Source organism: Budorcas taxicolor, chromosome 6 (genome assembly GCF_023091745.1).
Source record: "Budorcas taxicolor isolate Tak-1 chromosome 6, Takin1.1, whole genome shotgun sequence".
In the NCBI taxonomy this organism is placed as follows: Eukaryota; Metazoa; Chordata; class Mammalia; order Artiodactyla; family Bovidae; genus Budorcas; species Budorcas taxicolor.
The window spans coordinates 77807128-77820891 of record NC_068915.1 but is presented as its reverse complement, the minus strand read 5'-3'; the positions used below and the strand labels follow the sequence as shown (position 1 = coordinate 77820891).

Here is a 13764-nt window from a genome sequence, read left to right as displayed (position 1 = left end):
GGTGAGAACTACTGGTCTCATAAATATTACCAGCAGATTCTCACCTGTGACTTCTTTAGGCTGCATTCTCAAACTCTGGAAATATTTTGCTTTCAATTGTAATTTAGCTGAGTCCAGAATGTAATCAAATGTTAAAATATGTTGTGACAAAAACAAACCCCAAACCACCACCACCAACAAATAAACAAGACAAAAAAATGCTAGGAAAGCAAGCCAAATTAGCAATATACCTTTAGCTTAGTTTTGCAGGACAAACTTACCTATAGTTCCTGCAGGGCATGGCTGCTTCGCCATCTGTCCTTGACGAGTCTTAAACCACATGATTTCACGAGCTTCCACAGCCTCACAGCTCTCTTCTAGAGCTGGGATTTGGGGCGATGCTGATGGAAGGTGTGTGGTAATGTCATTAAGCACCTCGACAGCTGGAGATGGGGTGCTGGTACTCCGGTTTCTTCTTCCTGACACTGAGGGGGTGGTACTCCTGCCTGGGCTCCAGGTTGTGGTCCGAAGGGTGGTACTGGTGGTGGTGCTTCCTGTGCCAAGAGGTCCTGTGGTAGAGATTTCTGAAATAAAATCCAGAAGAAAACACCTGCATTGCTGGTTCACAGTAGGACCTGAAGACATCCTAATACTTCAGAAGTCTTTTTTATTTGACGATTCAAGGAGCTTTAAATATGGGAAAGATAAACCAATATAAAAATTTGAGAGTGTCACTTGAGTATTAAAACAAGTCATTTGGCTAATGTTAAATGTAGTCTTGTCTGTGGTTCTCTCTGACTTCAATTACAGAAAACAAAGTTACAGCACAATCCAACTCTTCAGTAAGCTTTAAGAAGCTTCAGGACTTTTCAACAATTAGGGGATTACAAAAATTTAAAGCCCTCTCTTTACCATTTTCAAACTCAGTATAGATAGGGAGAGAGCTATATATTGAAAGCAATATTCTTTCCACATTAACCTTAACATGAGTTTCTAAAATGTTGCAAATAGAGGACAAAAAAAAAAAAAAAATCAGAAATTTAAGTGCTCACAAACTAAAAAGTAAAAGAGCAAATCTGAATCTCCTTAACACAAATTGGAGTAGCTTGGTGATTTACTCTGATGCTCTTAAAAACTGAACCATTGTATCAGAACTTTCAAGCTTGATATTTGTTGTTGTTCAGTCACTAAGTTGTGCCTACTTTTTGAGACTGCGTGGACTGCAGCATGCTATTCTTCCCTGTCATTCACTGTCTCCATAAGTAGTTTCCTATCGGTGTGTTCATAAATTATTTACTAACTAGATTTCTTAAATTGGCATTTTCCCAATGTACTCCAAATTCCAAATGAAAGTGGCTAGGTTATTTGACCAGATATTAAGTAAAAAGTGAAAGTGTTAGTTGCTCAATCATGTCCAACTGTTTGTGACCCCATGGACTGTATGCTGTCAGGCTCCGCTCTGCACTGAATTCTCCAGGCAAGAATACTGGAGTGGGTAGCCATTCCTTTCTCCAGAGGATCTTCCCACCCAGGGATTGAACCCAGGTCTCCTGCATTGCAGGCAGATGCTTTATCATCTGAGCTAACAGGGAAGCCTAGATATTAACAGGTTATTAAATCTATCATGTATACTAAGGAATGTCCTAATAATACATTAGAAATAACCACTGCAGAGAATCATCTTTCTGGTAACATACATTCAGATTCCCATCATAGGAATACAAGCTTATACCAGCCCTCCACATACATACACTGCCTTTCTAACTGTAAGGTTAGAAACTACTCAACCTCACTTACAGGCAACAAACAGTAGGGGCACTGGCTATGGTCAGATTCAAAGTATCTCAGGATTAAGAAACTATAGAGAGTCCTGTGATGAGCCTTCTATTTGTCATTCATGGTCTGCTTTACTGCGCCATCAACTAGACTCTGCTAATCCGGAAGAGGTGCCAAATCCATCACGGTGCATTTGGGATATAAAACAGGATAGAGGTGCTATTTGCTGTTTTGTTTTCTTGCTTATTTTTTTGTTTCCTCTCTTCCTCCTTTTTCTCTCGTGTCCCCTCTCTCTATGGGAATGGTAATGTTCTTAACTACATTTACTCAAAGTTCATACAAGAAAGCAGAGTATTCTTTTTTCCTGTCTTTTTCCTTATACACAATATACTTAAATTGCCAGGTCTGGCAGAATCTATCTCATTAAAAAACTTTTCTTTCTTCCCGGTCACCATTATCTACATTCAGCCTACCATCATCAGTGAATGAAAACAGCAGTCTTTTAACATTTTACTAATAAAAGCAAAAAATGTGAACAGTAGTATTTCACTATCTACTTTTGCAAAATACAAATTCAGGATTTAGAAAGTAAAATTATTGACCCAGCATTTAATTCAATTCAAATATAAAATTTAGCAACATATTTTAAAATGCTAAGTGAAACTGAATTCTTAAAATAATAAACAGTAAAAATGATTTTAATATATGTTTTTTGCATATAAAATTATCTGGATATTTTTAAAAGAAAACATAAAATTAAGAAATTTAATAATAAAAATGAAGTTTAAATATTATGTATTGATATTAATGTTAAAATTAAGTGATATAATTTTATTAATATTAAGCAATAGGTTTAAAAATGTGTGTCAATGGTGTCATTGCTGGGATGTTAAGACATTTTCTCTGCAAATTTTTCCAGCTGATGGAAAAAGTTATTTTTTGACTTCTTACTGCTTGATGGAGTAGTAAGGCAATAGTTAAAAGTTAATTTCAAGTTATCTTTTCTGACCCCAATTTCAATAATGCCATCTCTCATTTGGAGTTTTAAAGGAGTCATTTTGAATAACAAAATTTTTGAAAGGAACTGTAAATCTTTTCATTGATAGTGAGCTATAGATTTTGTTTCAAGCAAAGCATTTTGAGTTCTTTGTCTTCTAGTTCAATCATTGATTTTCAACTGTCTTCCTTTTTTTCTTGAGAATTATGTAGGTACTAACGAATGCTTTCTGAATAAATGCACCCTTCTTCAGTTAGATATTTTAATTAACACTCTGGGAGAAGAGATTTGTTTGCAATCATGTTTGCTCTGATTGCACCATCAGAGATGGTGCATCAAAGATGCATCATCACATGTGCATCACATGTGTGGTAAGAAGATTCTTTAGCATACTGTGTCAATCACATGGTTAATGACAAGGAGTAATGACATTATCACAAGATTTTTCTTGCGATAGTTTCAGACTTGCCAAGTTTGAATGTATTTGTCTTTGCATAGATTTAATACGATCATTGTGCTTTTTTCAAATGATCCAGATTTCAGATTTTTAGAGACTACAGTATCCTACCAAACTATATTTAGCAATAGCATCACATAATGAAAATCAATGTTCTTTGTTTTTCTCTAAAATTTCGCTATCCAAACCATTCTCTACTGTTTGCCAGGGGCATTCTTAGGGTATATATTAGAATAGGTGACTCCCCAGATTAAAATCCTTGAATGTTTTCCATCTGCCTTCCAAACAAAGGCTGATCTCTTTTTCTTCATGCCTATACCCCTTAGGAGTTTCTTTCTTCAGTTCATTTACAACGTTTTTTCATCTTTACTTCTACTCTTAAACCATACAAAATCACCAGTAGTTTCCCACCTCTCCTGTTCTTTTGGCCCCAGGGTCTTTTTGTATGCTACAGTATTCCTACCTCCATTTCCATCTGGTAATTCCTATGTATTCTGTGGAGTTTAGATTGGATACCATCTCCATCAAGAGACCTTTCCAAATTTAACAAGTCAGGGTTATGTGTTACAATGTGTTATGACAAAATTATTTTCTCAACTTTTAGCCTTGTGTCTAACTAAGAATTAATAAGCTACCAGCCAATATAGATGACCATCAGGGATAGGTCAAGGAAGCATGGGAGGGTCCCACATTGTAAAACTTCACAATAGATAGGAATGGATAAATGGGGAAAATAGCAAGCAGGTCATCTAAGAATATCTACAGTTGATGGGCTGGAAAATTTATTTTATCAATGCATTTTATTCTACATTAAGAAAATTCAAGAGACAAGTCAAACAGAAAATGAACAGAGAGAATACAAAGCCCCTCTTTTCCAAATGACCTTATCTCAGAACTATCATATTTAAATTGAATTATTTTTGTGAAGCAATAACACTGATAAAAATTATATTTTTATGTTTAATTTGTTACGAAATCCATTGTAAGGACTTTATTTAGTTTAATACAGAAATACTAATGTCAAGGATCAATATAGAACTTTTTCCCTCAGAACTGTGCTTCAGAGAGATGTCGACAACCAGGGTCATATCTTTCTGTTTGGCTTTAAGCAGAATAAAAGTCTGTTTTCAAAGCCGTCTCTGATCCTCCATCCCTTCCCCTCCATTTACTGCCATGTAAGACTAACAAGGGCTCTGCTCAATGCCAGCTTTTAGAAGAGTAAGTACAACGAGTGATATACATGTGACCAGCATCCAAGAAAGAACCTTTTACTGGTAGACACTGTGGGGAAAGATCTACATTTATTAAAGAGTGTTACCAACACACTTGGCAAAGTAAATGACAGAGAACAACAGATTAATAAACATTTACTATCAGTCATGGTGTTGTTGGAGAAGGGAATGGCAGCCCACTCCAGTATTCTTGTCTGGAGGATCCCATGGACAGAGGAGCCTTGGGGGTTACAGTCCATGAGGCTGCAAAGTGTTGGACACACAGGACTGAAGTGACTTAGCACAGGACATGATATTGTTATTTATTCTTCAACACAACTGAGAATTATTGATTGCTTACCATGTGCGATTTTAAACACTGGGATACTGATATGAACAACAAAATGTGGGGCCCTACGTGGGAAACCTTAAAAAAAAAAAAGGGGGCTAGCTTTTGCGGTTGGAAGCCAAGATGGCGCCTGGCGGAAGAGATAGGGGCGTGGTCTATGTTAAAGTTTTTGATTGGCTCTCTTGACTTCCGTACACGTGGACAGTGTGTGATTACCATAGACTCCTGTTAAGCTCATGACGACTTGACCTTATATGCATATTATAATTTGACCTTTAACATGATTGGTGCAACTATGCATATTATAATTTGACCTTTAATGTGATTGGTGTAACTATGGCATATTATAATTTGACCTTTAAGGTGACTGGTGCAAATATGGGAGGTCCCTCGCAGAACCCCCTTGCTTGCCTATATAAACCAAGAGTTGGTGGCAATAAAGCAGAACTGCTCAGAGGGAACCCCTGTCGCGTCTGATTGTCTCTCGCTGGCGGAGGGGCTGGGTTGGTGGACAGCAGGCTCACCTCTGCTCGGGACCCCTCGGCTTTGCTGAAGGAAGTTCCACTGCCTCTCTCTTTCTGCGGAGCGCCCCCCGCAACAAAACAACAGAAAGTAAAAACTCCTGCTCTCAAAGAGCTTATATTTTAGTATGATAAATAGGACAGAAATTAAAATATATAGCATATTAAATATTTAAAAGTGCTAATGACAAGAAGAAAAGAAAAACAGGGGAAAATAATCAGAAGTGTTAGAAGAGGGAATTACAATTTTTGATAGGGTGTCAGGCTTTGCTTAGCTGTTAAGGTGACAAGGGAGACCTGAAGGAAGTGGAGGACTGAGAGATGTGACTAACTGGGGAGCTTTCCAGAGGTAGAGGGAAAATCATCTGCAAAATTCTCTATGCAGTGAGATGGCCAGTGTGGCTGGAGCAACATGAGGGAAAACCAATATGAGATGAGAGCACAGAGGTGTTGAGGGACTGAGCACATAGGACTTTACAGGTATGGGGAGGACTTTGGTATTCACTCTGTCTGGTGTGGGAAGCCACAGTAAGTTCTGAGCAGAGGAAAGATACGATCTGACTTAGGTTCACTTTGGTTGTTGTGTTCAAGAGTAACTGAATTGGAAGAGAATGGAAGTAGGGAGGACAAGTTCCTTATTTGACCATATATTTGAGGGTTCAGTGGTGATGAAGATGACTAGAATACTATGGGTCACGTGCATACATACAAGAACATGGGGCTGTAAGAGAGGTGATGGCTTTTGATTATGGATACTATGCTCCTCATTGGTACGTACTAGGCCTTCAATAATGCTGGTGGAATTGAGTCAATGCCTGAGTCTTTATTTTAACAAAAGAACAGCTAGTCCTTCTCAAGTAAACTCTTCTTCAGCTCCAGCTCAAATACTATTGTGTACTTAAAATTGAAATGACCACACAGACATATTAACTTCAAACAGTATGAACATATTTCTGAGAATTCCTGAGTTATAATCAGCAGAGTTATGTTGATTTTCTCATTACAGTAAAATTTCCAGAAATTTTGATTTATGAGAATATTAAGTAAATTTTGTTGGTTACAAAACTGCACACACAAAAAAACTGGGGGAATAAATTCAACTGAATTGAACTTACTGATTTATCATCAAGCAGCAAAACATTCAGAGTGTAATGATGCTGAATTGGTATTAGGATTTAGAATAATTCCTTACTTATAACCTCAATATTGCATTTTATTTCCCTAGTTTTGACATCATTGTTATTCAGTTACTGAAGTTATCATCTAATATTTGCAGTGACATATGTTTGTGAATTGTAGTTTACCTATGAAGACAAAGTGGTTTCAAAATATATGGGTTATACATGATTTATTTATAAGTATGAAGTTAAATTCAAGAAAAAGAAAATTACTCTGTTTCTGGAAATGAAACACTCAAAGTGAGTAGGGAAGAAGAGCTCATAATGTAAGCCCCAGTTTTTTTTAAGAATGTAATTTTAGTAACTTCGATCTATTGCAGATGCTTAAAGTAATATATATGTGGTTATCCCTGTTACATATGCACGAGTTCCTAACAAACTGATAAAATGTAAGGCCTTTGTTCAGGGTGGCTGAAGTTCTCAGCTATTTGTTCTGCTGTTTATGTCTAGGGTCTGGAAAAAAGAAGGTCATTAGATTGTATTCTAAGCACTTTCTTAAAAGCAACAATTAAACAAACTCAAGTATTTTTTCTTTTTTTAACCAAAGAACCTAACAGTGACACAAATGGGAGATCCAACTCATTGCTAGAATAGGAATACAAGATTGAATATGACATGACCCCTCTCCTCAAAGAGTTTATAGGGTAGAGTAGTCAAGCTTATTGTATTATGAGTTGTAGACAGTCAAATCTTGGCTCTTCACTGTGCCTATCATCTCTCTAACACTCACAAGACCACTAAACGTTTCATTTTCTTCAGATAATTAAAATTATAAAAAAGAAAGAGAGCTGCATAAAAATTGTCATATAAATGATACTTAATTTCAAGTAAAAACATAAATGTTCTTTTAAGTCACTTAATAATCAGCATATACATTACAGACTTGATAAATTAATTCATCCTTCCAAAACCACATTTAAAGTCTTCAACTCTATAGCTTACTGAATGCAAGGAAATTTGATATTCTACTCTGTTTTCCATGCAAATATACTATCTGACATATATTAAATACTCAGTAATTCATGATGAGTGCATGATATAACAATTATCTATGCTTTATTTTGAGAAGTATGTTCAGGTATATGTATATATGTAACTGTATCTCATTACATTGAGGTTTTAATAAAGTTGGATTAAATAATGTAATTGTTCATTCCAGATTAAATTTTGTATGATTTAATTTACAAGAGTTTCAAACTTTTACTTCCATAATATTAAGCCATAAGATTAGTATCAGAAAATACAGACCTAGTCTCTTGAGAAACTTAAATATTTATATAGTACTGATAATTCCATTAGTTTCCTCTAAAATAAAGGAAGGGGTAGAAATTGTCTTTATTGTTGTTCAGTTGCTAAGTCATGTCTGAGTCTTCGCGACCCCATGGACTGCAGCACAGCTAACCACTCCACTATTCTTGCCATAAGAACTCCGTGAACATGAACAGTATGAAAAGGCAAAAAGATATGGTACCAAAAGTTAAGCTCTCCAAGTCAGAAGGTGTCCAAATATGCTACTGAGGAAGAGCGGAGGGCAGTGAAAATGACACTCAGTTGTGGATGTGGGACTCCTTGGAGGCTCAGACGATAAAGCGTCTACCTACAATGTGGGAGACCTGGATTCAATCCTTGGGCTGGGAAGATCCCCTGGAGAAGGAAATGGCAACACACTCCAGTACTCTCGCCTGGAAAATCCCACGGACGGAGGAGCCTAGTAGGTTACAGTCCATGGGGTCGCAAAGAGTTGGACACGACTGAGTGACTTCACTAACTGATAATGTGGATGTGTCTGGTGGTGAAAGTAAAGTCTGATGCTATAAAGAATAATATTGCATAGAAATTGTCTATCTTGAGAGAATTAAGTGTTTGAGTGATTAGGCCAAGGTATTTTCTGTTTTATATTCAGGAAAAGATTTCAGGACATTTATCTTTAAGGCAAATGTTTAGACTAGTCCTCATGTTGGGAACTTAGTAATTTCTCCTCACTCAGATATATACCAAATAGTTTATTTTCTTTTCACTATCATGCTAACCATGCCTACTGAACACCTTCCAGATAGAATAATAAAAACCTCCCCAGTTTGCTTTCTTCTGGTGATTTTTCTTTTAATAAGATGGAGTCATGCATTTCACAGGTAGTAATAAATGGATCAGAGAAGCAAATTGTTTAGGAAAAACTTACAATTTAGAATAATAATTTTGAGGTTTCTCTACTAAAATATATGGATATACATATATATATATATATATACACACATACATGCATAAATTGAAAGTGAAGTCGCTCAGTTGTGTCCGACTCTTCGCAACCCCGTGGACTGTAGCCCACCATGCTCCTCTTTCAATGGGATTCTCCAGGCAAGAATACTGGAGCGGGTTGCCATTTCCTTCTCCAACATATGCATAAGCATACACACAAATACATGCATATGCACATCTCACATATATTTTAGATTGCTAGGGAAACAAGTAAATAAAATGGACACTGATTATACTGAGTTGTGTTTTTTTAACTCCAAAAGAATTATGTGGACATGAAGAGAACTCAAAGGCTTCATAAAACAGTATATTAAAAAATTTAAAGACACTGAGGTGTACTGGAAAGAATATTCATTTTAACTTCAAATATTAGATAATCATCTACTATTGCTGCTGCTGCTAAGTCGCTTCAGTCATGTCCGACTCTGTGTGACCCCATAGACGGCAGCCCACCAGGCTCCCCCATCCCTGGGATTCTCCAGGCAAGAACACAGCAGTGGGTTGCCATTTTTCTCCTATGCATTAAAGTGAAAAGTGAAAGTAAAGTCGCTCAGTCATGCCCAACTCTTCGCGACCCCATGGACTGCAGCCTACCAGGCTCCTTCGTCCATGGGAAGCTGTGTGGATTTGGTCAAGTTAATTCTCCAGAAAGCAAAAAATTAAAGCTTTAAAAATGTGGATTCCTATATTCACTTGAGGATATATATTACATATTATAATGTGTTCAAATTATTAAAAATAATACAGACATACAATAGATATTCAGCAACAATACCATGGGCTTTCCTGGTAGATCATCTGGTAAAGAATCTGCCTGCAATGCTGGAGACCCTGGTGTGATTCCTGGGTCAGGAAGACTCCCTGGAGAAAGTATAGGCTACCCATTAAAGTATTCTTGGGCTTCCTTGGTGGTTCAGATGGTAAAGCATCTGCCTGCAACGTGGGAAACCTGGGTTCAATCCCTAAGTTGGGAAGATTCCCTGGAGGAAGGCATGGCAACCCACTCCTGAATTCTTGCCTGGAGAATCCCCATGGACAAAGGAACCTGGTAGGCTACAGTCCACGGGGTTGCAAAGAGTTGGACATGACTAGCGACTAAGTGCACACACAACAGTAACATTTTTAGAACCCAAATTTTTATTTACTAATTTTCAAACATTTATAAATATTCTATTTAATTTATTTTCAGGTTAAAAACAACATTATCCAGAAAATTTTTCATTCTAGTATTGACAAAATCTTCAGTATCTTGTGAGCATGTTGTCTGTTGATTTTTTCTTCTCTTGGTTTTTGACCATTTGTCCTCTTTCTTCATATGCTTCCATATTTTTAATTGAATGCTACACATTATATTTTTGACATTGTAAAGACAATGGATATAGTAATGCAACAAAGGTTAAATTTTCCTCAAGTAGCAGATAGAGTAAAAACAAGATCAGTTGGATCCCATTTAAGGATTCATGTTGTAAAAATAACCTAAACCACTTTTGATCTTATTTCCGGGATGTGACCCTTACTCAGGAATATGACCACCTTTCTGAGATCTCTGCTACAAGTCTGGACTTTTTTAGGATATCTAATTTAAATAAGGAGAAAATATTTATTCAAAATCATGTCTGCTCTATGGTATTTCAGAACATGAAATTTGGGAACATACAGGGTATAACAAATCATTTTATCCCAATAAAGCTAAATTCAATAATTAGCTTTAAAAGTAAAATTGGAGGGATTTTAGTTTCAAAGTGGACATTTTAAATCTATATCGAAATATATGATATGAATAAGATCAAACTGTTGTAAAATCAAAATTACAGATGGCCCACATAATTTAGGAGTCCACAAATCATAATAAAATTCAATCAGCAGCTTGATCTCTTAGAAGCACAGCCTGGTCTTTATATAGGAGAGTGCCAAAATTTTATAACATTCTCTGCAGGCATGTTTTAGACACCTGATAGCCCAAAAGCCCCATTAAAGACAGACTCTTGCTGTTTTGCCCAACAGTGATTCTCAGTGCCTGCAACAGCCTGGGACACAGAGAGGCTGTTCAATTAGTATTTGTTCAATGAAAGCACTCTAGCATCAACTGCTTTGATTCATTACAAAATCTTAACATTGGGACTTGCAAATGTGATTGTCATTGAGCCCACAGGACATTGCCTTTCTCATTCTTTACCATCATCCCATTCTAACCTAAGCCTATTCTATTATGATAGCCCTTTAGAACTCTTTTTTATTTTTAAATAAGCATAGACTCATAGGAAGTTGCAAAAAATAGTACAAAGAGTCCCTTCCTTTATCTTCCCTCCAATGGTGAATCCTTATATAACCGCAGTATAATGTCAAAGCCAGGAAATGGGCATTGGTAAAGAACTGTTTAATTTACACTGTTCTTCACCTGCATTCATTTATGCACACCTGCATATAGTTCAATGTGATTGTATCTCATGTAGATATGTTTGTCTACACCTTAATGACACAGAAATGTTTTATCTGTATTCATACCTACACACTCCCCTCTCATCCCTATTTCCTAGTAACCTCTTAACTATTCTGCATCTTTATAGTTTCAGCCTTTCGAGAATGATATATAAGTAGAATCATAAGCATGAAACTTTTGAGACTACTTTTTTCTTTAAGCATAATGCTCTTGAGGTCTACCCAGGTGGTTGCAGTTATCAATAGTTAAGTCATCTCCTTGAATCATCACAAAAATACCTGCAATCTTTCACCTTTTACCTGAGTGATTTCTGAAAAATGCAAATATAATGTTGTTGCTCTTTAAAGGCTCCCAATTGATATTATTATAAATTTGACATGCTTAAACATGATTTTAAAAGGCCTCTAATCCTCATCCTGCCTACTTCTCCAGCGTCACTGAAGTCATCCTGCCTTTGTTCTCTCCCTTCTAATAATCCTGGATTTACTTCCCGTTCCAAAAAGGCTCCCTGTCAGCCTCAATGATCCAAATGTTTCTTTCTGGGACATACTCTTCTCAGTCTTAACTATTTTTTCCCTTTCACATCCCACTTCATTTTGCTAAATCCCTAATCATAATGATAGCTGTGATTTGTAATGATTGCAATCAGAAAAAGGGGAAGAGTGAATGAAATGATCATTTTTTAGATGACTCATAATTGTATTCAGTGTATGTTTATTATTTTAGGACATTAATTTAGACTGAAAGTTCAAGATTTCATTCTTCTGGGAGTGTTCTTTTTTTTTTAACACCACCAGTTAGGAAGAACCACATGAAAGGACGTTTGCATATGAGTACCAGCTGTTGCACTTTCTAGCTTTGAAACTTTGGGCAAACCTCTAAACCAGGTAAAGTATTAGTTCCCTTTTTTAAAACATGGGCAAAATAGACTTATGAATGAGAATGAAATATTGCACACAAAGTACCCAGTTCCTGTTAGATAATAGGTGCTTAATAAACCTTCTGTGTATGTGTGAAATCCATGTAAGATATGCAAATGGTCAAATGTCCAATGAAGTTATTTGAAAGAAACAGAAAATTCTACTTGACTATATAATTTTCATGTCTCTAAAATTATGCATTATGAGTATATTTTCTATAAAAAAGAAACTGAATTCTATGAATGTGAAAAATATACTTGATATCTATCAAAATGCAATTTTATCAGTCATCACATATGTATTAAGTACCATAGAATATGTCTTTTACAGTATAGCTAATAGATCAAACAGTAAACAGAAAGAACTACAGTTATTTGTGGAGCTTCCCTGGTGGCTCAGCAGTAAAGAATCTGCCTGCCAACCCAGGAGATTTGGGTTCCATCCCTGGGTCAGGAAGATCCCCTGTAGCAGCATTGTTATATACCAGTAGATAACAAAAGTTCTAACTGTTGTCACAGTTGTATGTGATTTAGAATTTACAATTTAAGATATGATTTGGTTCCATAACTTTATTGAAAGCAAGAATTCCCAACAGTGATATTACTGACACTTTTGTGTGTGGGGGGGTTTATGTGTGTGTCTTAGGGAGTGGGATTTGTCCTGTGCATTTTAGGATTTTAACAATGTCCTTGGACTTTATGCATTAGATGCCAGTAGTACTCACTACTCTTAGTTGTGACCATCAAACATAACTTTCAGTTCGGTTCAGTCGCTCAGTCGTGTCCGACTCTTTGCGACTCCATGAATCGCAGCACGCCAGGCCTCCCTGTCCATCACCAACTCCCGGAGTTCACTCAAACTTATGTCCATCAAGTCGGTGATGCCATCCAGCCATCTCATCCTCTGTCGTCCCCTTCTCCTTCTGCCCCCAATCCCTCCCAGCATCAGAGTCTTTTTTTAGAGACTGCCAAACAACCTTTTTGGGGAAAATCACCTCCATTTGAGAACCATTGATTGGCAGGAATTTCTTCATTTACCTCTTATCTATATTTATTCAATAAGAGGGCGACTTCATGCTGATAATGGTTTTAGAATCTTTTAAACATATATTAATCTAAACATGAAATGGCTGGATGATTGCTTTTCAATTTGTGAAATGAGTCAAAGTCTGTAAATAAAGGAAATTGGATGGCTTTCAAAAATACAGATTATGCTTTTCAATTTCTAGTGATTCCATGCTTCTAAAACACACTTCCATAAATCACACATTAATATATAAAAAATGGCTGTATTTTGCTTTTTTACTTAAGGAGAATAGACATAACAGCATACTAGGAAACTAATGAAAAACACAAAATACAAAGCATCTCAACTGCATGCTTGAATTGGGTCAAGGGTGGGGAAAATTGGTGAGAGAAAGAAAAACTGTGGTGGTTTCATGTTTTTTGATTTCAGTGATCACACTGCACAGAATAAATTCTGTGAGACTCTTGTTCACTATATTAGATCTGCCTTCCAAAGATGTTCAAATGCCTTTAGTGTCCAGTTACTTTTTGAGTGAGAAATCTGAGAATGGAACTTATGGCTTCAATGCCACTGCATTTGATGACCACAAATTATCAGCTTTCACATAAACATATCTCATAGATGTCTTCTCAAGTTAAACATTTAAGGAATAAA

The 13764-nt window shown here is 36.4% G+C and overlaps 1 protein-coding gene across 1 annotated transcript in view; it reads right to left on the bottom strand.

Moving 5' to 3' along the window:
• Positions 1-13764, bottom strand: part of ADGRL3 (adhesion G protein-coupled receptor L3) — a 579390-nt gene that overhangs the window by 180288 nt on the left and 385338 nt on the right. The window contains exon 8 of the mRNA XM_052642093.1: positions 261-563. Coding sequence (XP_052498053.1) covers positions 261-563 — 303 coding nt within the window. The remainder of the gene's footprint in view (positions 1-260; positions 564-13764) is intronic.